The sequence below is a fragment of the Mustelus asterias genome, chromosome 8 (assembly GCF_964213995.1).
Source record: "Mustelus asterias chromosome 8, sMusAst1.hap1.1, whole genome shotgun sequence".
In the NCBI taxonomy this organism is placed as follows: Eukaryota; Metazoa; Chordata; class Chondrichthyes; order Carcharhiniformes; family Triakidae; genus Mustelus; species Mustelus asterias.
The window spans coordinates 128,839,233-128,865,401 of NC_135808.1; the positions used below are offsets into that span (position 1 = coordinate 128,839,233).

General features: G+C 48.3%; 1 protein-coding gene across 1 annotated transcript in view; it reads right to left on the reverse strand.

The window, feature by feature from the left end:
- Positions 1–26,169, reverse strand: part of adgrl4 (adhesion G protein-coupled receptor L4) — a 151,931-nt gene that overhangs the window by 32,432 nt on the left and 93,330 nt on the right. Inside the window, exons 11-12 of the mRNA XM_078218972.1 lie at positions 22,780–23,000; positions 16,876–16,942 (exon numbers count right to left, since the gene is read on the reverse strand). Coding sequence (XP_078075098.1) covers positions 16,876–16,942; positions 22,780–23,000 — 288 coding nt within the window. The remainder of the gene's footprint in view (positions 1–16,875; positions 16,943–22,779; positions 23,001–26,169) is intronic.

The window sequence follows — 26,169 nt, forward strand, 5'->3', positions numbered from 1 at the left end:
GAGAGCTTCCATCACACTCCTGACTTTAAGTTTATGTTTATTTATTAGCGTCACAAGTAGGCTTACATTAACACTGCAATGAAGTTACTGTGAAAATCAGGCACCTGTTCGGGTGCACTGAGGGAGAATTTAGCATGGCCAGTGCAACTAGCCAACACGTCTTTTGGACTGTGAGAGGGGGCTGGGGGAAACCCACGCAGACACGGGGAGAACGTGCAGACTCCACACAGACAGTGACCCAAGCCAGGAATCGAACCCATGTCCCTGGCGCAGTGAAGGCAACAGTGCTAACCACTGTGCTACCATGACTTGTGTCCTGTGGATGGTGGACAGACTTTGGGAAGTCAGAAGGTGAGTTATTCGCTGCAGAATTCCTATCCTCTGACTTGTTCTTGTAGCCACAGCAATTATATTGTTTCCCTTGATGGAGAATTCTAGAATCAAGGGACATAGATTCAAGATAAGTGGCAGAAGGTGTAGAGGGGACATGAGGAAGCATTATTTTTAGGCAGAGGGTGGTGGGTATCTGGAATTCACTGCCCAAGTTAGTGGTGGAGGCAGAAACCCTAAATTCTTTTTAAATGTACCTGGATCGGCACCTTAAGTGCTATAACCTACAGGGTTATGGACCAGGTACCAGAAGGTGGGATTAGAAAGGGCACCTGGGTGTCCCTTGGGCTGGCATGGACAAGATGGGCCGAATTACCTCCTTGTGTGCAGTAACCTTTCATAGATAGCACGGTAGCACAGTGGTTAGCACTGCTGCTTCACAGCTCCAGGGACCTGGGTTTGATTCCCGGCTTGGCTCACTGTCTGTGTGGAGTTTGCACATTCTCCTCGTGTCTGCGTGGGTTTCCTCCGGGTGCTCCGGTTGCCTCCCACACTCCAAAGATGTGCGGGTTAGGTTGATTGGCCAGGTTGAAAAAAAAAATTGCCCCTTAGAGTCCTGAGATGCGTAGGTTAGAGGGATTAGCGGGTAAATATGTGGGGGTAGGGCCTGGGTGGGATTGTGGTCGGTGCAGACTTGATGGGCCAAATGGCCTCCTTCTGCACTGTAGGGTTTCTGTGATTTCTGTCATTTCTGTGATTTCTGTGAATCACTACAGTACAGAAGGAGGCCTTTTGGCCCATTGAGTCTGTAATGACCACAATGCCACCCAGGCCCTATCCTGTAAATTTACCCTGCTAGTCCCCCTGACACTAGGGTCAACTTAGCATGGCCAATCAACCTAACCTGCAAACTTTGGAGTGTGGGAGAAAACTGGAGCACCCGGAGGAAACCCACGCAGACACGGGGAGAAAGTGCAAACTCCACTCAGACAGTCACCCAAGGCCGGGAATCGAACCCAGGTCCCTGGCGCTGTGAGGCAGCAGTGCTAACTACTGTGCCACCGTGCCGCCCATTTCTATAGTCTAGTTCAGTAACTGTTCAATGGTAAGCCCTAGGATATAGCTTGAATTGATACTGTTGGCAACATTCTGTGTTACACTCAAACCATCTGGCCAACTGAGGTAACCAACCCCTACAAAGTACAACCCTGCTGCTGTTACGTCTCACACTGTGGACACAAGACCATAAGACATAGGAGCAGAATTAGGCCACTTGGCTCCTCAAGTCTGCTCCGCCATTCAATCATGGCTGATATTTTTCTCATCCCCATTCTCCTGCCTTTTCCACATAACTCCTGATCCCCTTATTAATCAAGAACTTATCTATCTCTGTCTTAAGGACACTCAATGACCTGGCCTCCACAGCCTTCAGGGCAAAGAGTTCCACAGATTCACCACTCTCTGACTGAAGAAATTCCTCCTCATCTCTGTTTTAAAGAATCGCCCCTTTAGCCTGAGGTTGTGCCCTCTGGTTCTAGTTTTTCCTACTAGTGGAAACATCCTCTCCACGTCCACTCTATCCAAGCCTCACAGTATCCTAGACAGACCAGTGTCTGTGGCACAGCCTTTGCACTTCTATTTATCCTCACGATGTCGATTATTAACCTTCCTTGACAGCCCTCCTTGTTTGATATAGATTATTGCATTCGACCTGATATATTCCTGATATCTGGATGGTACAGGACATCTTGCTGCTGCTCCCAGAGATTTTTGGGGCATCCTTGTGTGAATCCGCTGCTAAACGGTGGGCCTGACGGCTCCGCTCAAATGCAAACGGGCAAGCTTTGTAAACACCATCCTTCAATGAGCTTCCCATCTGCTGGGGGATTAATTTAGCTGTGGGTATAATATTTATGAGATGGAAAAGCAGCGCTGTCTGCAACATCAAACGAGGAAGGCGAGAGGCATAAGTTCTCCCGCATTAATATGGATAGCTACAGCTGAAACATGTCAGGAGTTTGCACTAATTGTGGCTCGCTGTTTCAATGCCAGAAGTGCCAAGGCTTTTTTTTTTGCTGAGTGTATCATGGGAAGATGTCACTTATCTTTGTCAAAGAGAGCTAATTATCACAGCGAGATTATACTAAAAATAATCCACAGGTTTTTTTTTTAAAACGGCAATATCAAATTGTCAAAACGTCTCTCCCCGCTCTTGATCTCTTGGAGTTCCGATTGCAGGCTTAAACCATCAGATTTCCCCTGGTTAAAACCGAGACATTCGCTGGAATATTCTATCGCCCCGCCCGCCACGGAATCGGATCGGGCGAGAGGCGGACAATAGAAATGCCCGTTGACCTCGGGTGGGAATTTCCGGTCTCGTTTGAGCCAGGCCGTAAAATCCCACCCATTCGGGTTTACAAACATATGAATTAGGAGCAGAAATAGGCCACTCGGCTCCTCAAGCCCAGCTCTCGTTCAGGGCGTAGGATCATAGAATCCTGCAATGCGGAAGGAGGCCATTCGACCCATTGAGTCTGCACCAACCACAATCCCACCCAGACCCTATCCACATAGCCTCATGCATTTACACTGCTAGTCCCCCTGACACTAAGGGACAATTTAGCACGGCCAATCAACATACCCGCACATCTTTGGACTGTGGGAGGAAACCGGAGCACCCAGAGGAAACCCACGCAGACACGGGGAGAATGTGCAAACTCCGCACAGACAGTGACCCAAGCCGGGAATCGAACCCGGGTCCCTGGCGCTGTGAAGCAGCAGTGCTAACCACTGTGCCACCGTGTCGCCCAAAGCAAGAAGCTTTTATTTTCCTCAGAGGATGGCAGTCCATCAGGGTCGAAGATGACTTGCTTCAACTCCGAGGTGGTGGTGAGAAGTGGGGGGTGCGTTCTGCAGTGGCTGGATGGGCCAATCCTGGAGCTGCAGACTCCGCCACAAGTAGGGCAGGAGGTGCTTGATGAGGCAGAAATCTCCGGATTCGGCAACCTTTTTCTGCCGTTTGCACTTGGCATCTGAATGTTCCTCTTGATGCTGCTAGAGATGGTTGGCACCTTCGTGAGCGCTCCTTCTCATAGAATCATAGAATGATACAATGCAGAAGAGGCCCTTCAGCCCATCGATTCCGCACCGACACACTAGAAACACCTGACCTCCCAACTAATCCCAACTGCCAGCACTTGGCCCATAGCCCTGAATGTCATGATGTGCCAAGTGCGCATCCAAATATTTTTTTAAGGATGTGAGGCAACCCGCCTCCACCACCCTCCCAGACCGTCACCACCCTCTGGGTAAAAATGTTTTTCCTCACATCGCCCCTAAGCCTCCTGCCCCTCACCTTGAACTGATGTCCCCTCGTGACTGACCCTTCAAATAAGGGGAACAGCTGCTCCTTATCCACTCTGTCCATGTCCCTCATAATCTTGAACACCTCGATCAGGTCGCCCTTCAGTGTTCTCTGCTCCAATGAAAACAACCCAAGCCTATCCAACATCTCTTCATAACTTAAGTGCTCCATCCCAGGCAGCATCCTGGTGAATCTCCTCTACACCCCCTCCAGTGCAATCACATCCTTCTGATAATTTGACGACCAAAACTGCGCACAGTGCTCTAGCTGTGGCCTCACCAAAGTTCTATACAACTCCAACGTAACTTTGCTGTTTTTGTAATCTATACCCCAATTGATAAAGGCAAGTGGCCCATGTGCCTTTTTCACCACCCCACTAACATGGCCTTCCGCCTTCAGAGATCTGCAGACAAACACGTCAAGGTCCCTTTGTTCCACAGAACTTCCTAGTGTCCTACCATTCATTGAGTACTTTCTTGTCAAATTACTCCTTCCAAAGTGTATCACCTCACACTTTTCAGGGTTAAATTCCATCTGCCACTTATTTGCCCATTTGACCATTCCATTTATATCTTCTTGTAGCCCAGGACACTCCGCCTCACTGTTAAACACCCATCCAATCTTTGCGTCATCCACAAACTTACTAATCCTACCCCCATTGCTTTATTACTTGTTCCTGCCGGGGAGGATCTGCTGGCGAAAATGTTCATGTCCACCATGCCCTACTTGTGACTGACAGGCCCGGTCTCAACTGGCTCAGTGTCTGCAGATCTGGGTTCAAGAGATGGTGTGGAGATGCCGGCATTGGACTGGGGTAGGCACAGTAAGAAGTCTCACAACACCAGGTTAAAGTCCAACAGGTTTATTTGGTAGCACAAATAAAGTACCAAATAAATCTGTTGGACTTTAACCTGGTGTTGTGAGACTTCTTATTGTTCAAGAGATGGCTCAGTGCTGTGAAGAGCAGCCATTGAACGCACTGGTCCTGGCTTAAGCTGCGGGTGAGAGAAATGCTTCTTGAGGACCAGAGCTGGATAGATTTCCAGTTATTAAAAATATCGGGGAAATAATCATAGAATCCCTGCAGTACAGAAGGAGGCTGTTCGGACCATCGAGTCTGTACTGACCACAATCCCACCCAGGCCCTATTCCTGTTAGCCCACACATTTACGCTAGCTAATCCCCCTGACAGTAGGGGCAATTTAACATGGCCAATCAACCTAACCCGCACAATTTTGGACTGTGGGAGGAAACTGGAGCACCCGGAGGAAACCCATGCAGACACGAGGAGAATGTGCAAGCTCCACACAGACAGTGACTGAGGCCGGAATTGAACCTGGATCCCTGGCGCTGTGAGGCAGCAGTGCTGACCACTGTGCCACCGTGCTGCCCCAAAGTGGAGATACTGCGGGAAAACGGTGCTGAGGTGGAAGATCGGCCACATTCGTATTGAATGGCAGAGCAGGCTTGAGGGGCTGAATGGCCTCCTCCTCCTCCTATTACATTGAGTTGGTGAGGTCTCTAGCTGAGAGCCCTACTCCTGCCCTTTCTGTGAGCCGCTTGTCTACTTTGCTGTCTCTGTTCCACCCCATTCTGGGGCTGCACCCCATAGGGGAACCGTGACTGTAACACCCAAGACTAGGAGTGACTCGACTGAGGTCCAACACATTCCAACATCCAATCCCCTAACTTCCCAACTACACATCCTCCAATCACCCAGCAATCAAAGAGGGTCTGGTGGACTGAAGTGCATTTGTTTCAATGCGAGAGGTGTAACAGGAAGGCAGATGAACTTAGAGCTTGGATTAGTACTTGGAATTATGATGTTGTTACTATTACAGAGGCTTGGTTAAGGGAAGGACAGGATTGGCAGCTTAATATTTCAGGATACAGATGTTTCAGGTGGGATAGAGAGGGCTGTAAAAGGGGTGGGGGAGTTGCACCACTGGTTAAGGAGAATATCACAGCTGTACTGCGGGAGGACACCTCGGAAGGTTCATTCAGCGAGGCAATATTGGGTAGAGCTCAGGAATAGGAAGGGTGTAGTCATAATGTTGGGGGTTCACTATAGGCCACGCAACTGCCAGTGGGAGATTGAGGAACAGATTTGTAGGCAGATTTTGGCAAGGTGTAAAAGTAACAGGGTTGTTGTGGTGGGGGATTTTAACTTCCCCTATATTGACTGGGACTCACTTAGAGTTAGAGGCGTAGATGGGACAGAGTTTGTAAGGAGCATCCAGGTGGGCTTCTTGGAACAGTATGTAGATAGTCCAACTAGGGAAGGGACCATACTGGACATGTTGCAACTTTATAGAACCTTAGTTAGGCCGCGCTTGGAATATACTGTTCAATTCTGGTCGCCACACTACCAGAAGGATGTGGAGGCTTTGGAGAGGGTACAGAAAAGATTTACCAGGATGTTGCCTGGTATAGAGGGCTTTAGCTATGAGGAGAGGTTGGAGAAACTTGGTTTGTTCTCACTGGAATGACAGAGGTTGAGGGATGACGTGATAGAAGCCGACAAGATTATGAGAGGCATGGACAGAGTGGATTGTCAGAAGCTTTTTCCCAGGGTAGAAGAGTCAATTACTAGGGGGCACAGGTTTAAGGTACAAGGGGCAGGGTTTAAAGGAGATGTACGAGGCAGATTTTTTACACAGAGGGTGGTGGCTGCCTGGGACTCGTTGCCGGGGGAGGTAGTGGAAGCGGATACGGTCGTGACTTTTAAGGGGTCTCTTGACAAATACGTGAATAAGAACATAGAACATAAGAAATAGGAGCAGGAGTAGGCCATCTAGCCCCTCGAGCCTGCCCCGCCATTCAATAAGATCATGGCTGATCTGACGTGGATCAGTACCACTTACCCGCCTGATCCCCATAACCCTTAATTCCCTTACCGATCAGGAATCCATCCATCCGCGCTTTAAACATATTCAGCGAGGTAGCCTCCACCACCTCAGTGGGCAGAGAATTCCAGAGATTCACCACCCTCTGGGAGAAGAAGTTCCTCCTCAACTCTGTCTTAAACCGACCCCCCTTTATTTTGAGGCTGTGTCCTCTAGTTTTAACTTCCTTACTAAGTGGAAAGAATCTCTCCGCCTCCACCCTATCCAGCCCCCGCATTATCTTATAAGTCTCCATAAGATCCCCCCTCATCCTTCTAAACTCCAACGAGTACAAACCCAATCTCCTCAGCCTCTCCTCATAATCCAAACCCCTCATCTCCGGTATCAACCTGGTGAACCTTCTCTGCACTCCCTCCTCATATAAGGGGACCAATACTGCACACAGTATTCCAGCTGCGGCCTCACCAATGCCCTGTACAGGTGCATCAAGACATCCCTGCTTTTATATTCTATCCCCCTCGCGATATAGGCCAACATCCCATTTGCCTTCTTGATCACCTGTTGTACCTGCAGACTGGGCTTTTGCGTCTCATGCACAAGGACCCCCAGGTCCCTTTGCACGGTAGCATGTTTTAATTTGTTTCCATTGAGATAGTAATCCCATTTGTTATTATTTCCTCCAAAGTGTATAACCTCGCATTTCTCAACGTTATACTCCATTTGCCATATCCTCGCCCACTCACTCAGCCTGTCCAAATCTCTCTGCAGATCTTCTCCGTCCTCCACACGATTCACTTTTCCACTTATCTTTGTGTCGTCTGCAAACTTCGTTACCCTACACTCCGTCCCCTCCTCCAGATCATCTATATAATAGGATGGGAATAGAGGGATATGGTCCCCCGAAGGGTCTGGGTTTTTAGTTAGAAACATAGAAACATAGAAAAACTACAGCACAAACAGGCCCTTCGGCCCACAAGTTGTGCCGAACACATCCCTACCTTCTAGACCTACCTATAACCCTCTATCCTATTACGCTCCATGTACTCATCCAGGAGTCTCTTAAAAGACCCTATTGAGTTCGCCTCCACCACCACTGACGGCAGCCGATTCCACTCACCCACCACCCTCTGTGTGAAAAACTTACCCCTAACATCTCCCCTGTACCTACCCCCCAGCACCTTAAACCTGTGTCCTCTCGTAGCAAACATTTCCACCCTGGGAAAAAGCCTCTGAGAGTCCACCCGATCTATGCCTCTCAACATCTTATACACCTCTATTAGGTCTCCTCTCATCCTTCGTCTCTCCAAGGAGAAAAGACCGGGCTCCCTCAGCCTATCCTCATAAGGCATGCCACTCAATCCAGGCAACATCCTTGTAAATCTCCTCTGCACCCTTTCAATCTTTTCTAGTTAAGTCAGGCAGCATGATCAGTGCAGGCTTGGAGGGCCGAAGGACCTGTTCCTGTGCTGTAATTTTCTTTGTTCTTTGCTCCACTAACTCAGCAAGAATATGGTGATAGTAAAAGTGTTGGATGGTGAAGCCTTTAAACAGCAGTGCTGGCTTCCCCTGTGCTGCCAAACACATGGTAAAAATGAAAGGTCAGCTGTTAAGTCAGTTTTCTTTGAATCATACAGTGCAGAAGGAAGCCATTCAGCCCATCGAGTCTGCTACGACCACAATCCCACACAGGCCTTATCCCCATAACCCCATGCATTCATCCTAGCTAGTCCCCCAGACACTATGGGCAATTTAGCATGGCCAATCCACCTGAACCACACATCTTTGGACTGTGGGAGGAAACCGGAGCACCCGGAGGAAACCCACGCAGACATGGGGAGAGCGTTCAAACTCCACACAGACAGTGACCCGAGGCCGGAATTGAACCCAGTGAGGCAGCAGTGCTAACCACTGTGCCATTGTGCCGCCATCGCTTTTTAGTCTCTGACTGATGTTGCCATCTGCTTGCGGTGTGCACAATAATGCCCACACTAATGCCCTTGACAACATGGTGCCCAGGATGCCCCACATTGGAAGCAGTGCTGATGATATTTTTCGCATCACACGCCATCCTGCCATACCAACGCTGCTGGTGCCATGCTGCTGAGGTGGTGTACACAGTGGCACCATGCTGCTGAATTGGCGTACTCAGTGGTGCCACGTAGCTCAGTAGCGTGCACAGTGGCACATTAGTGATGAGGTCGTATACACAGTAGCACCATAGTTATAGAGTCATAGAAGTTTACAGCATGGAAACAGGCCCTTTGGCCCAACTTGTCCATGCTGCCCTTTTTTTTTAAACCACTAAGCTAATCCCAATTGCCCGCATTTGGCCCACATCCCTCTATACCTATCTTACCCATGTAACTATCTAAATGCTTTTTAAAAGATAAAATTGTATCCACCTCTACTACTACCTCTGGCAGCTTGTTCCAGACACTCACCACCCTCTGTGTGAAACAATTGCCCCTCTGAACACTTTTGTATCTTTCCCCTCTCACCTTAAACCTATGCCCTCTAGTTTTAGACTCCCCGACCTTTGGGAAAAGATATTGACTATCTAGCTGATCTGTGCCCCTCATTATTTTATTGACCTCTATAAGATCACCCCTCAGCCTCCTACGCTCCAGAGACAAAAGTCCCAGTTTATCCAGCCTCTCCTTATAACTCAAACCATCAAGTCCCCGTAGCATCCTAGTAAATCTTTTCTGCACTCTTTCTAGTTTAATAATATCCCTTCTATAATAAGGTGACTAGAATTGCACACAGCATTCCAAGTGTGGCCTCACCAATGTCTTGTATAACTTCAACAAGACATCCCAACTCCTGTATTCAATGTTCTGACCGATGAAACCAAGCATGCCGAATGCCTTCTTCACCACTCTGTCCACCTGTGACTCCACTTTCAAGGAGCTATGAACATGTACCCCTAGATCTCTTTGTTCTGTAACTCTCCCCAACGTCCGACCATTAACTGAGTAAGTCCTGCCCTGGTTCAATCTACCAAAATGCATCACCTCGCATTTGTCTAAATTAAACTCCATCTGCCATTCGTCAGCACACTGGCCCAATTGATCAAGATCCCCTTGCAATTGGAGATAACTTTCTTCACTGTCCACCATGCCACCAATCTTGGTGTCATCTGCAAACTTACTAACCATGCCCCCTATATTCTCATCCAAATCATTGATATAAATGACGAATAACAGTGGACCCAGCATTGATCCCTGAGGCACACCGCTGGTCACAGGCCTCCAGTTTGAAAAATAACTCTCCACAACTACCCTCTGGCTTCTGTCAAGAAGCCAATTTTGTATCCATTTAGATACCTCACCCTGGATCCCGTGAGATTTAACTTTATGCAACAACCTACCATGCGGATGTGAGGCAACCCGCCCCCACCACCCTCCTAGGCAGTGCATTCCAGACCATCACCACCCTCTGGGTAAAAAAGATTTTCCCCAGATCCTCCCTAAACCTCCCACCCCTGACTTTTAACTTGTGTCCCCTCGTAACTGACCCTTCAACTGAGGGGAACAGCTACTCCCTGTCCACCCTGTCCATGCCCCTCATAATCTCGAACAACTCAATCTGGTCATCTCTCAGTCTTCTCTGCTCCAGAGAAAACAACCCAAGCCTATCCAACCTCTCTTTATGACTTAAATGTTTCATTCCAGGCAACATCCTGGTGAATCTCCTCTTCCAGTGCTCCCACGTCCATTGACATCGGGCGGGAATTTCTGGTCTTGGGACAAACGCAGCCGGAAAATCCCGCTCCTGATGTCAGAAAGCATTTCTTCACACAACAGAGAGTGGAAATCTGGAACACTCCCAGAACACTTGGAGGCTGGCATCAAGTAAAAATGTCAAAACTGAGATTGATTGGCTTGTAGGTAAGTCTCTCACTGCAGGCTCGGAGGGCTGAATGGCCTCCTCCTGCTTCTATCTTCTATGTTTCTATGAAGCTTAAGCAGCATATACAGTGGTGTCATGCTGCTGAAGTGGTGTACACAGCGGTGACATGCAGCCACTGTTTCCAGTGGTTGAAGGGTCGACAGTTCGATAGCTATAAGGTGATTATATCTGGCGAGAAAAGCAGAGGCGGCATGAGGAAGCAGTTTTTTACACATTGAATTATCGTGATCCAGAATGCACTGCCTGACTGGGTAGTGGAAACAGGTAAACATTCCCAGATCATAAAAAAAGCAATTCCTATAGAGAATCAGTAAGGACATGAAACTAATTGGTAGATCGATCAAAGAGCTGGCACAGGCATGGTGGGCCAAATGGCCTCCTTCTGTCCTATCACATCCTGTGATTCAATAACTATCTTATCCTAACAATGCCAACTCAATAGATGAACCAGCCTTGGTTCTGGTAATGTCTCCCCTGAATACTACACGTGACACGAAAGAAGATTCTGGGTGGGAATATCCATGCCTTCCCAACAGTGGGATCTTCCAGTCCCACCGTAAGTGAATGCTACCCCCTGTCCCCCCAACCCCCCCTCCTCCACCCCTCCGCCCGCAACAGGTTTCCCGGTGGCGAGACGGGCGAACCACGCAAAACGCCACAGTTATCGGTGGGACTGGAAGATCCTGTCGGTGGCCATTGCCTGACCGCCTCTGCCGCTGGAAAACACTACATGGCAGAGGAGGTGGGGCGGGCCGGGGGACGGAAAATCACATCCTCTGATTTGACAGGGGTATTACCTCTTTAAATTGAGAAGAGATCCATTGACTCTTAAGGGAAGCTGATCTGGTGGAAAAAGTAATTTTAATATCCGTGTTGGACTTGTAATATTCTCGGCAGAATGCAATATACTGCTCTATCACTTGACATAAACTCATTCTGCACCAATTATTTCTTAGTGTTTCATATATTACCTCGGCCGGCATTGAGAAGATCGTTCAGCAGCAGATGTTTTGCCCAGAATGATGGCTCATCCTGTACAGAAATGATTTAATTATAGCTTCGCTCTGGGGAGTAAATGTTTTGTACGTTTTCAGTAAACAACAGCACGGGCTAGGAAAATGAAGCTTGCAATGTTTTAATAAGCCCAAGCTTATTTTCTTTGCTCAAGGAAAGGTAAACAGATAAAGACGAAAAAAAGAGGTGAAGCTGTGTGTGGGGGCGAGGGTGCAGCGGGGGGTCGGGGGTAGGCTGCCGACGGGCAGAAACCTGAGCTCACATTGGCTGCCGACATCAAAGGTGCCGACATACAGTGTGATGCAACTCAAAGTTGCAAAGAGGCCCAAGGTGAAACCTGCTCAGAAATTTGGCACTACGTCCTCATCTGTCCTGGTCCCCCTACGCCAACTCTATAGTTCAGAAAGCCCGCCAGAAGACTAAGGAAATTCAGCATGTCCTCTACGACTCTCACCAACTTTTACAGATGCACCATAGAAAGCATTATTTCTCATTGTATCACAGCTTGGTATGGCTCCTACTCTGCCCAAGACCCGCAAGAAACTACAAAAGGTTGTGAATGTAGCCCAATCCGTCATGCAAACCAGCCTCCCATCCATCGACTCTGTCTACACTTCCTGCTGCCTCAGCAAAGCCGTCAGCATAATTAAGGACCCCACACACCCCGGGCATTCTCTTTTCCATCTTCTTCCGCCGGGAAAAAGATACAAAAGTCTGAGGTCACGTACCAACCGACTCAAGAACAGCTTCTTCCCTGCTGCCATCGGACTTTTGAATGGACCTACCTTGCACTAAGTTGATCTTTCTCTACACCCTAGCTATGACTATAACACTACATTCTGCACTCTCTCCTTTCCTTCTCTATGAATGGTCTGCTTTGTCTGTATAGCGCGTAAGAAACAATCCTTTTCACTGTATGTTAATACATGTGACAATAATAAATCAAATCAAATCAAAAACCAGTGAGTACTGGATGCCAATTGGGACCTCAGTAATTTTGAGCCTTTTCGATGCTGAGCTGGTCTGCGCCTGGGTCTCAGCAGATATCAGCACTCTGTCTCACTTCGGACTTAAAGGTAGTGGGTTCAAACCCCACTCTGAAACCTTGATGCCGTTATTAAAGCTGCCACTTCAGTATCACACTGAGGGAGTGCTGCACTGTTAGAGGTGCCACCTTTTGGGTGAGATATTAAAATGAAAGCAGGCGGTTGGGTTTAGCTCACTTGTGTGGACAGCTGGTTAGTGATGTAAAGCAATGCCAACAGCGCGGGTTCAATTCCTGTACCGGCTGAGGTTATTGCCTTCTCAACGTTGCCCTTGCCTGAGGTGTGGTGATTGAACTCCCACCATTAACATCCTGGGGGTTACCATTGACCAGAAACTGAACTGGATTAGCCATATAAGTACTGTGGCCACCAGAGCAGGTCAGAGGCTAGGGATCCTGCAGTGAGCAACTCACCTCCTGACTCCCCTAAGCCTTTCCACCATTTACAAGGCACAGGTCAGGAGTGTGATGGAACACTCCCCACTTCACAGAATCATAGAGTCACAGAATCCCTACAGTGCAGAAGGAGGCCATTTGGCCCATTGAGCCCGCACCAATAACAATCCCACCCAGGCCCTATCCCAGTAGCCCCTGACACTGGGGGGCAATTTAGCATGGACAATCCACCTAACCTGCACATCTTTGGACTGTGGGAGGAAACCGGAGCACCCGGAGGAAACCCACGCAGACACGGTGAGAATGTGCAAACTCCACACAGACAGTGACTGAGGCTTGAATTGAGGCAGCAATGCTAAACACTGTGCCACCGTGCTGCCCACCATAGCTGCCTGAATTAATGCAGCTCCAAAAACCTCAAGAAGCTCAACACTATCCAGGACATAGCAGCCCATTTGTATAGCATCCCACTTATGTGTACGCTCCCTCCACTACTGATGCATAGTGACAGCAGTGCGTACAATATACAAGATGCACTGCAGCAACTCACCAGAGATTCTTCAACAGCACCTTCCAAACCCATGACCTCTACCACCTAGAAGGACAAGGGCAGCAGATGCATGGGAACACCACACTTGGAGGTTGCCCTCCAAGTCACAGACCATGCTTTCTTGAAACTATAGCACCGCTCCTTCACTGTTGCTGGATCAAAATGCTGGAACTCCCTTCCTAAAAGCACTGTGGGTGTACCTATAACAGATGGGCTGCAATTGTTCAAGAATGCAGCCCACCACCACCTTCTCAAGGACAATTAAGGAAAGGTGATGGCTTTGTGGTATTATCACTCGGCTATTAATCCAGAAACTCAGCTAATGTTCTGGGGGCCCAGGTTCGAATCCCGCCACGACAGATGGTGAAATCTGAATTCAATAAAAGATATCCGGAATTGAAAAAAAAAATCTAATGGTGACCACAAACCATTGCCGATTGTCGGAAAAACCCATCTGGTTCACTAATGTCCTTTAGGGAAGGAAATCATAGAAATCATAGAAACCCTACAGTACAGAAAGAGGCCAGTCGGCCCATCGAGTCTGCACCGACCACAATCCCACCCAGGCCCTACCCCCATATCCCTATATATTTTACCCGCTAATCCCGCTAATCTACGCATCCCAGGACACTAAGGGGCAATTTTAGCATGGCCAATCAACCTAACCCGCACACCTTTGGACTGTGGGAGGAAACCGGAGCACCCAGAGAAAACCCACGCAGACACGAGGAGAATGTGCAAACTCCACACAGACAGTGACCCAAGCCGGGAATCGAACCCAGGTCCCTGGAGCTGTGAAGCAGCAGTGCTAACCACTGTGCTACCGTGCCACCCCCTGTGCTACCGTGCTGCCCCAAATCTGCTGTCCTTACCTGGCCTGGCCTACATGTGACTCCAGAGCCACAGTTGACTCTCAATTGCCTCGGGTAACTAGGGATGGGCAATAAATGTTGGCCCAGCCAGCGATGCCCATGTCCCATGAATGAATAAAAAAATAAATGGGGGATAGGCAACAAACACTGGCTTGTCAGTGGCCTCCATATCCCCTGTAAGAATGAAAGGAAGCTCAGTCACAGGAGATTGCAAAGTAAAATTCATCCCTCTGCCATTAATCTTTCATCTCCAAAAATTAACAGAGCAAAGCGAGTTTGAATTGGTTCCCCACTCTCTCGCCGGCAAGGCCTTCAGCTGAGACTAGGTAAACAATTACTGAGGTGAGCTGTTAATCAGCAGCAAGTGTGGAATGGCCTGAACAGCAGTACTTGTAATAGACTTACAAATGAGCAAATAATGCGGAGCGTTGCCTCGGTAACTTATTACTTTCACATTCTTTTGTTCATTTGTGTCCTTTTGTCAGTTTAATAAAATATTTAATCAACCGATACCAATGAAGGAACTAAGGGGAATTGGCTTGAAACAGTTATTCAACTCCAAAGTGTGCCAGAGTCAAAAGAAGCCTTTTATGTTGAGTTTAATGGGATGGTCGTGCCTTGGGAGATGCCCAAGCCAGAAACTGGCGGAGGTCTTTGCATTCTCTCAAGTAGATATAAGAGGTACCGTGACACTGTTTTGAAGAACAGGGGAGTTCTCCCTGGTGTCCTGGCCAATATTTATTCCTCAACTGTCTATAATAAAAAACAGATTATCTGATCATTATCTCATTGCTGTTGGTGAGAACTTGCTGAGCCCAAATTGGCAGTCGCATTTCCTGACATTACATCAGTAATTAAGTACTTCATTGGTTGTAAAGTGCTCTGTGTCCTGCGGACAGGGGAAGGAGCTTTGTGAATACAACTTCTGTCTTTCTTTTCAAGCTCCCTGGAGGGGAGTCGTGTTAAAGGCAGATTAAAGGCGCAATTTACCACACGACGCTCAATTCCTTCTTGCAGTTTTGAAAGAACGCTTTCTTTACATAGCATCTTATTACACCTCTCAAAAAAATTACCCCAAAGAGGTTCATGTGCGTTAAATGATTTGAAAGGGGTGAGGTTGGTGTCTTGGTTAATTCATGACTTAGTATGTTGTGAAAACACGAGTGGGATTTTCTGGCCTATCCCGGCGGGGAAGGAGGGGGGATCTTCTGGTCCTTCTGAAGTCGACCCTTACCGCGGGTTCCCCAGCAGTGAAACAGGTCAGTCATTGTTGACGTTGTAGACCTCAGGGTGGGGACCGGAATGTCCCGATGGCAGCCAATGGTGAGCCGGCTCCGTCATGGGGAACACACCACCGGGGGAGGGAGGGGTTTGGAAAACTCTGGTCCCCAATCCCATCCTGCAAGATGTGTGGATTCCTACCAGATTTGGGAAAATTAAACTTCCGACATTACTATCCGGTCTTCCTCGCATTTTATTATTGTCCTACACCTTTGGGTTGACCCTTAAATGCCCTCAGAGCAATTGGAGATGGAAAATATATGCCCGCAATCCAAATACACTTCCTTAAAAAACTGGTTATTGTTGTTATGTAAGCAGACCCCACTACGGTCAATGAGAACCCCAGTGAGATCCTGCAAACAGCAACTGGCCAGAGAATCATAGAATCCCTACAGTGCAGAAGGAGGCCACTTGGCCCATTGAATCTGCACCCACCATAATCCCACCCAGCCCCTAGCCCCGTAGCCCCACACATTTACCCTGCTAATCTCCCTGACACTAAGGGACAATTTAGCATGACCAATCAACCCAACCTGCACATCTTTGGACTGTGGGAGGAAACCGGAACACCCGGAGGAAACCCATGCAGACACTGGGAGAAGGTGCAAACTCTACACAGGCAGTGACCCAAGTTGGGAATTGAACCCGGGTTCCTGGCGCTGTGAGACTGCAATGCTAACCATTGTGTCACCATGCTGTCCGGTGCCAACCAGTTATAAGAGCACAAGAAATGGACTATTCGGCCCCTCTAGTCTGTTCTGCTGTATAGTCAATTTAGATGGCTGAAATTCTCCTGCCTCGCCCCACTGCGGGAATCGTAGCGGGCAAGACCAAAAATGCAGCGGATCATTTAAAGGTTGGTTGAGCTCGGATGGGGTTCCCTCTGGGTGCTCCGGTTTCCTCCGGGTGCTCCGGTTTCCTCCCACCGTCCGAAAGACGTGCTTGTTAGGTGCATTGGCCATGCTAAATTCTCCCTCAGTGTATCCAATCCACCCAATGGCTGATCTGATTGTGATTTTAACTCCTCTTTCCTATCCTTCTCCGTAGAATTCTTTATTCTTTGGAGGAATGCTGGGCAGACCATTAGGAAAGCTCCCTGAGATACAAACAGGGTGAATACTGGGAAAACCCTGCAGGTCTGGCAGCATCCATGGAGCGAGAGGCAGAGCCAAGGCTTTGAGTCTCGTGTGACTTCTTCGGACCCCCAGCTGGAGGAAAAGCAGTGAAAAGGCTGTGTGAAACTGTGATTTTTGGTTCAGACTCACCAAGATGATTAAACATGCCGGTCCAATGAAACTCCAAATAAAGTTGTTTTCTGTGCTGAGCCAGCAGCTGCGGGAGAAAGAATCCAAAAATAAGGATGATAAAATAAACGCAACAATTTCATTCTCCGCCTAGCCCATCGATTTACCCCCCTCGTTGTGGGGTGGCACGGTGGCACAGTGGTTAGCACTGCTGCCTCACAGCGCCAGGGACCCGAATTCAATTCCTGGCTTGGGTCACTGTCTGTGTGGAGTCTGCACGTTCTCCCCATGTCTGCGTGGGTTTCTTCCGGATGCTCCGGTTTCCTCCCACAGTCTGAAAGACGTGCTGGTTAGGTGCATTGGCCATGCTAAATGCTCCCTAAGTGTATCCGAACAGGCGCCAGAGTGTGGCGACCAGGGGATTTTCACAGTAACTTCATTGCAGTGTTAATGTAAGCCTACTTGTGACTCTAATGAATAAAGCATAAGGAACAAAGAACGAAGAAAATTACAGCATAGGAACAGGCCCTTGTAGACTTCTATCAGGTCACCCCTCAACCCCCGTCGTTCCAGTGAGAACAAACCAAGTTTCTCCAACTTCTCCTCAGAGTTAATGCCCTCCATACCAGGCAACATCCTGGTAAATCTTTTCTGTACCCTCTCCAAAGCCCCTACATCCTTCTGGTAGTGTGGCAAACAGAATTGAACACTATATTCCAAGCACGGCCTAACTAAGGTTCTATAAAGCTGTAACATGACTTGCCAATTTTTAAACTCAATGCCCCGGTCGATGAAGGCAAGCATGCCGTATGCCTTCTTGACTACCTTCTCCACCTGCGTTGCCACTTTCAGTGACCTGTGTACCTGTACACCCAGATCCCTCTGCCTATCAAAATTCTTAAAATACTTTCCTATCCGTATTAGGCCTTCCAAAATGCATTACCTCACATTTAAACTTTAAAAAAATGGTGGAGGTTATTTTGCCAGTCCATGTTTCCAGTGAGGTGTGGAGCCCTGTGGGCTGTGCCGATTGGAATTTCCTCTCTTCACTGCCCAAGCTATCCATTCATGGTGATGAGTTCCATTGTGTCCCCACAAAGTCATCACTCACCATCCATGGGCTTAGACAGTTGGCTATTCTACCATGATGGGTATCACAGGCAAGTCTGAACTTGTCATTCCCCCAACATATGCAGTGTATACGTATCTAAGAATCATAGAATCCCTACAATGCAGAAGGAGGCCATTTGGCCCATCGAATCTGCACAATCCCACCCAGGTCCTATCCCCATAACCCCATGTATTTAACCTATCTCGTCCCCCTGACACTAAGGGGCAATTTAGCATGGCCAATCCACCTATCCCGCACATCTTTGGAGTGTGGGAGGAAACCAGAGCTCCTGGAGGAAACCCACGCAGACACGGGGAGAAAGTGCAATCTCCGCACAGACAGTGCCCCAAGCCGGGAATGGAACCCGGGCCCCTGATACTGTGAGGCAGCAGTGCTAACCACTGTGTCACCGTGCTGCCCCATCTAGACAGGATAGAGGTCAGGAATTGGAGTCTTGTTTGGCTGTTACCTTCTTTGCCCAGAGGCATTGCACCACCAATGATTTGTTGGACTTTCCTCATCTGCGTGATTCAGGCAATCACTCCTCCATCATGAGCTCACAAGGTAGATGGGGAAGGAACATCACTGGGCCCATTTTAACTCAGTCACACAGGAAGACACACAGTCCTTCTCAGCACACCACCCAATGCTTTACCTTTTGATTCCAAGGAGTTTTGCCTTTTCTATTGCTTGAAGCAATAGAAAGACTTGCATTTATATAGCGCTTTACACAATCGCCAACAGTCTGAAAGTGTTTTTCAGCCAATGAAGGATTTTGGAGTGCAGTCATTGTTATAACGTGGCAAAAAGGGGCAATCAGTTTGTGCACAGAAAGTTCCCACTAATGGCAACACAATAATGACCGGATAGTCTTTTTATTTGATGTTGATCGAAGGAATTGGTGACATTTATGTCCAACTGTGAAACCAGGTGGGGCCTCAGTTTAATGGATCATCCAGAAGATGGCCCCTCCGGCAGTGCCGCACTCCTTCAGCGCTGCACTGGAGTGTCAGCCTTGCATTTCTGTGCTCAGGTCCAGGGATGGTGATTCCAAGTTGAAATCCCTCCTTCATGTTCGCCATTCTTTCCTGACCCCGATTATCAATTTGACAATCACCAATCCTCCTTAATTGTTTTTTATTCATTCGTGGGACATGGGCGTCGCTGGCTGGCCAGCATTTACTGCCCATCCCTAGTTGCCTGAGGGCAGTTAAGAGTTAGCCACATTGCTGTGGCTCTGGAGTCACATGTAGGCCAAACCAGGTAAGGACGGCAAACTTCCTTCCCTAAAAGACATTAGTGAACCAGATTAGTTTTTCTGACAATCGACAATGGTTTCATGGTGATCAGTAGATTCTTAATTCCAGACTTTTTAAAATATTGAATTTAATAATTTTTTTGCCACACTACCAGAAGGATGTAGAGACTTTGGGGAGGGTACAGAAAATATTTACCAGGATGTTGCCTGGTATAGAGGGCATTAGCTACGAGAAGAGTTTGTTCTCACTGGAATGACGGAGATTGAGGGGTGACCTGATAGAAGTCTACAAGATTATGAGCAGCATGGACAGAGTGGATAGTCAGAAGCTTTTTCCCAGGGTGGAAGAGTCAATTACTAGGGGGCATAAGTTTAAGGTGCGAGGGGCATGGTTTAGGTGTGAGGGGCAAGGTTTAAAGGAGATGTTCAAGGCAAGTTTTTTACACAGACGGTGATGGGTGCCTGGAACCCGCTGCCAGGGGAGATAGTGGAAACGGATACGATAGTGAGTTTTAAGGGGCGACTTGACAAGTACATGAATAGGATGGGGATAGAGGGATATGGTCCCCGGAAGGGGAGGGGGTTTTAGTTCAGACGGGCAGCATGATTGGTGCATTCCTGGAGGGCCGAATGGCTTGTTCCTGTACTGTAATTTTCTTTGTTCTTTGTTCTTTAAATTCCACCAGCTGCCGTGGGGGGATTCAAACCCGGGTCCCCAGAACATTAGCTGAGTTTCTGGATGAATAGTCAAGCGATAATAATACGAAGCCATTGCCTCCCCATGCCTTACAGTGTGCCACACTATTCCATCTCTATTTTGTCTATGCCACTCGTTATGGTTAATGTTCATCCTTATTGGTTAAATCAATCTGCGCCATGGAAGCAAAATGGCTCATTGGTAGCACTCTAGACGTTTGTGGGTTCAAGTCCCACGCCAGAACTTGAGCTCTGCACCGGCTGACATTCCAGTACAGCGCTGAGGGGAGCAATGGCCTGGCGGCCTGGCGGCATTATCGCTAGACTATTAATCCTAATCAGCTAATGTTCTGAGGACCCGGATTCAAATCCCGCCACGGCAGATGATGGAATTTGAGTTCAGTAGAAAATAAATCTGGAATTAGGAATCTACTGATGACCATGAAACCGTTGTCAATTGTCGGAAAAATCCAACTGGTTCACTGATGTCCCTTTAGGGAAGGGAATCTGCCATCCTTACCTGGTCTGGCCTACATGGCAAAGTGGTTGACAAGTTGATGCACGTCAATCGAACAAGACACAAGGCTTCGGTAACTGAAGGCTTTTATTGCCTAACAATGGATCTACTAGAACATAAGTACACCACTCCAGACTGACGAGGTCCCGCCCGAGCAGGGGGTCTTATACCTCTCCCAGGAGGCGGAGCCCGACTGGGATGTGCCACAACAGTAACAACCACAGGTGTATTAATCCCACAGTGTGAACACCCTAGCCCAACAACAACATTAGAACAATCCCACAGTGTGAACACCCTAGCCCAACAACAACATTAGAACAATCCCACAGTGTGAACACCCTAACCCAACAACAACATTAGAACAACCCCACAGTGGTAACCAACGATGGTTCACCACACAAGTTCCCTCAGGGAAGTAGGAAATAGCAATGAATGCTGGCTAGCCAGCGACGCCCACGTCCCACGAATTATTTTTAAAAAGAAGACGGCACTGTCAGAGGTACAGTCTTCAGAGCAGGCCCTGTCTTCCCTCTCAACCGGATGTAAAAGATCCCAGGGCACTATATTGAAGGGGAGCAAGGGAATTATCCCCAGCGTCCTGGTCAATATTTATCCCTCAACCATCATCACAAAGACAGGTTATCAGGCCATTATTATGTTGTTTGTGTGATTATGCTGAGTGCAAATCAGCGGCTCCTCTTCCCCCACTACAATCGTGACGACACTCCTTCAGCTGTAAACTGCTCTGGGACATCCGCTGCTCAGGAAAAAGATTATACAACTGCATTTCTTTTAACAGCCTCAGCTCTTGGATGTCTAAACTCGCCTTCCGGTCTGGAAATGCCTCATCCTCATATCCAAATCGCTCCGTGGCCTCACCCCTCTCCTTCTCCTTCAGCTCGACAACACACCAAATGCCTCCCTCACTTCCTTCCTTCCCCAACTATTGGCAGTTTGCCTCCACATGCCTGGCTCTAACAGCTGGAATTCCCCTCTGCTAACCTCTCTGCCTCTCTCTCTCTCTCTCTCACACACACACACTCGCTCTCTCCATCTTTAGCAGCCTTCTTGGAACCCATCTCTTTGTCTCACCTTTTGGTCATCAAGGCTTAACAGCAACAACAATGACAACCTGCATTTATATGGCACCCTGAATGTGCCAACACATCCCAACCTTTCTCATGGGAGTGTCATCAAACATCAATTTGTTTCTGAGCGGCAAAAAATGATTAGGAAAGGTGGCGATAGGTGAGCTCCATGTATGAGGAATGTTTGAGGACTCTGGGTCTGTACTCAATAGAGGTTAGGAGGATAAGGGGAGATCTCATTGAAGCTTACAGAATATTGAAAGGCCTGGATAGAGTGGACGTGGAGAAGATGTTGCCATTAGTAGGAGAAGCAAGGATCTGAGGGCATTGCCTCAGAGTATCATGTTAAAGTCCAACAGGTTTATTTGGTAGCACGAGCTTTTGGAGCGCTGCCCCTTCATCAGGTGAGTGCTACCAAATAAACCTGTTGGCACTCACCTGATGAAGCAGCAGTGCTCCGAAAGCTCGTGCTACCAAATAAACCTGTTGGACTTTAACCTGGTGTTACGAGATTACTTACTGTGCCTACCCCAATACGACACCGGCAACTCCACATCAGAGTATCATAGAATCCCTACAGTGCAGAAGGAGGCAATTTGGCCCATCGAGTCTGCACCGACCACAAGACCACCCAGGCCCACATATTTACCCAGCAAATTCCCCTGACACTCGGGTCAATTTAGCATGGCCAATCAACCTAACCCACACATCTTTGGAGTGTGGGAGGAAACCGGGGAGACACGCAAACACGGGGAGAATGTGCAAACTCCACACAGAACAGTGACCCGAAGCCGGAATCGAACGCGGGTCCTTAACTCTGTGAGGCAGCAGTGCTAACCGCTGTGCCACCGTGCCACCCGAGATGGGTAGAAATTTCTTCAATCAGAGGGTGGTGATTCTGTGGAACTCATTGTCACAGAGGGCTGTGGAGACCAGGTCATTGAGTATCTTTAAGACAGAGATAGATAGGTTCTTGATTGGTAAGGGGATCAAAGGATACGGCAAAAAGGCGGGAGAAGGGGATTGAGAAACTAATCAGCCATGATTGAATGGTGCAGCAGACCCGATGGGCCGAATGGCCTAATTCTGCTCTGATATCGGATGGTCTGCAGAGCATCTGAAAGGAGGAAATAGAGAGATGGAGAGACAGATAGGTCTTAAACTGATGCTGAATAATTTCTCTTGGGAAATGCCTTGGGGTCATTGTGCCACTTCAACGATACTGCAGAGAGACAAGCTCCAAGCCAGCACTTACATTTTATCGGTGCCGTAGTACTTGTAGCCGAGAATTGCCGAGATCCCCACGACTACGGTTGGGCTGCCGTAACCGAAGATGTAAAAGTTTCTGTGCAGGAACCCCTTGTTGTAGATGACCCCGATCACAATCAGGTAAAGGTGAATGCCCTCGATGCACATCCAAGCAAAAGCAGCCAGGAAGAAGTAATGGAGCAGTCCCGCTACGATGGAGCAGACGAGCTGCAGGGGGTGCAAAAGAAAACGACACAAAACACCTGAAGTGAAGTGCCAAAGCTGCGACTCAACGTAAGTCATGAAACTGTTACACTTGGCCAACAATTTGGAGAAAAAATATCCTTGTAACTTACTTGCGGTGTGTAAAAAAATGTAATCTCGAACTCCCACTGGGAAACTGAATGACAGTCCAGTGATGAATTATGCAAGTGGAAATGCAAATCTAACTTTACCTCAATCAGATGTAAATTGTACTTTTTTAAAAAAAAGTTTTTTTTTCGAGATTGCACGCATCAAACTGGGGAATGTTAATGTCAGGGAACAGACTATTTTTTCCTCCATTTCAGCTGTTCCCTGCGTCAAGCTCAACTATTCTCAGCTGCAGTAGTGTTAGATAGAGAGTGGCGCTCGGTTCATCTTCAGAGCGACTAGGGAACACCAGCCTTACTGACGGGATGACTACTTTTCACCTCACGCACCTCCCAGGGCCCCGCTGATTGAGGGTGTCACATTGCAGAGTGATCTTCTGCTTCAGTGTGCCCCAAAGGGTCACATTCCAGGGGTCACAGTCTGAGGATTCGGGGTAGACCATTTAGGATGGAGATGAGGAGACATTTCTTCACCCAAAGAGTGGTGAAGCCTGTGGAATTCATTATCACAGGAAGTGGTTGATGCCAAAACATTGAATGTATTCAAGAGGCGGCTGGATATAGCACTTGGGCAAATGGGATCAAAGGTTATGGGGAGAAAGCAGGATTAGGCTATTGAGTTGGACGATCAGCCATGATCGTGATGAATGGCAGAGCAGTCTCGAAGGGCCGAATGGCCTCCTCTTGCTCCAATCTTTTATATTTCTATGTTTCTATTCCCAGCGAGCACAGGTCAAGAGTCACAGGCTTGAAGCTGGGGATATTGGGATTTTTTTATTCGTTCGTGGGACATGGGCGTCACTGGCTAGGCCAGCATTTATTGCCCATCCCTGGTTGCCCTTGAGAAGGTGGTGGTGAGCTGCCTTCTTGAATCACTGCAGTCCATGTGCTGTGGATTGACTCACAATGCCGTTAGGGAGGGAGTTCCAGGATTTTGACCCAGTGACTGTGAAGGAACGGCGATATGTTTCCAAGTCAGGATGGTGAGTGGCTTGGAGGGGAACTTGCAGGTGGTGGTGTTCCCTTGTATCTGCTGCCCTTGTCCTTCCAGCTGGAAGTGGTCATGGGTTTGGAAGGTGCTTCTCAGGATCTTTGGTGAATTGCTGCAGTGTAGCTTATAGATAGTACACACTGCTGCTACTGAGTGTCGGTGGAGGGAGTGGATGTTTGTGGATGGGGTGCCAATCAAGTGGGCTGCTTTGTCCTGGATGGTGTCGAGCTTCTTGAGTGTTGTTGGAGCTGCACCCAACCAGGCAAGTGGAGAGTATTCCATCACACTCCTAACTTGTGCCTTGTAGATGGTGGACAGGCTTTGGGGAGTCAGGAGGTGAGTTACTCGCCGCAGTATTCCTAGCCTCTGACCTGCTCTTGTAGCCATTGTGTTTATGTGGTGAGTCCAGTTGAGTTTCTGATCAATGGTAACCCCAAGGATGTTGACAGTGGGGGATTCAGTGAATGGAACACCATTGAATTTTAAGGGTCATTTGGGTGGCATGAATGTGACTTGCCACTTGTTAGCCCAAGCCTGGATATTCAGGAGTCCCAATCTAAGGTCAGTTTTTGTGCCAAGCCCACTGATAATGGTGTTGAACTGGCCAGGATTAACCCGACTTTGATTCCAGGTCGGACTCGTACAGCCAGTGGACAGAATGTGTTGACATTTCTTTGACAGCACCGCCTGAACTTATGGCTTCCACCAGCTCGAGAGGTGAGGGGAGCAGACTCACCATCACCTCCAAGTCACACTCTCTGCTGATTTGGACATTTGTTTCATCATTGGGTTGAAGATGCCGGAACTTGCTCTCTAACAGCACAATGGAAGCACCCTGACCGCACAGAGCTGCCATGGTTCAAGAAGGCGACTCACCATCACCATCTCAAGGGTGACATTGGCAACTTGATGAAGCAGCAAGCCCTGGGTTTTAGCAGTGTTAACTGGACACAGCCTGACATCAATACAAGGATTAGTTAGGTGATCAGTGACTCTGACTCCCACTCAAAGTACACATCAATGGACAACAGGAAAAGGCTCGGTTGTGAAGGTTTCTATGGTGGAAGAGTCAATTCGCAGTGTGATGAGGGGGTTAATGCTGAGATGGGGGTTTTATTTCTGGGGGTTTATTGTTGAGGTGGGGGTTATATGTGGGGGGGATTACTTTTGAGGTGATCATAGAATCACTACTGTGCAGAAGGAGGCCATTTGGTCCATTGAGTCTGCACCAACTCTCTGGCAGAGCATATTATCCAGGCCCAGCACCCCCCTATCCATATTTACCCTGCTAATCCCACTAACCTACACATCTTTGGACATTAACGGGCAATTTAGAATGGCCAATCCACCTAACCTACACATCTTTGGACTGTGGGAGGAAACTGGAGCACTCGGAGGAAACCCACGCAGACACGGGGAGAACGTGCAATCTCCACACAGACAGTAACCAAGGCCGGAATCGAACCCAGGTCTCTAGTGCTGTGAGACAGCAGCACTAACCACTGTGCCACCGTACCACCCTCAATTGGCTGAGTAAAGATTGTCTCCACTATCATCTTTCGCCAACTAGCTTTCTGCAGTATAACATTTAGAACATTTTTCTCTGTGTAAATGTAGTTGTTAGTTTGTTGTTGGTATTTTATTACCCCATATATTTACAGTCCTAATCCCCCTGACACTAAGGGGCGATTTATCATGGCCAATTAGCCTAACCTGCACATCTTTGGAGTGTGGGAGGAAACCGGAGCACCTGGAGGAAACCCACTCAGACATGGGGAGAATGTGCAAACTCCACGCAGACTGACCCAAGGCCGGAATTGAACTCTGGTCCCTGGCGCTGTGAGGCAGCAGTGCTAACAACTGTGCCACCATGCCGCCCCATTGCTGAGGTGGGGGCTTTATTGGGGGGATTTATCCCTGAGGAGCAGGGAGGAAAATCAGAGATGAAGGTGGGAGTGTGTACGGAGGAGAAACACGCACTGGTATCTGCGCCTCGTCCAGTCTGATATGCACCTCTAGGAGGCATGGCGCAGAG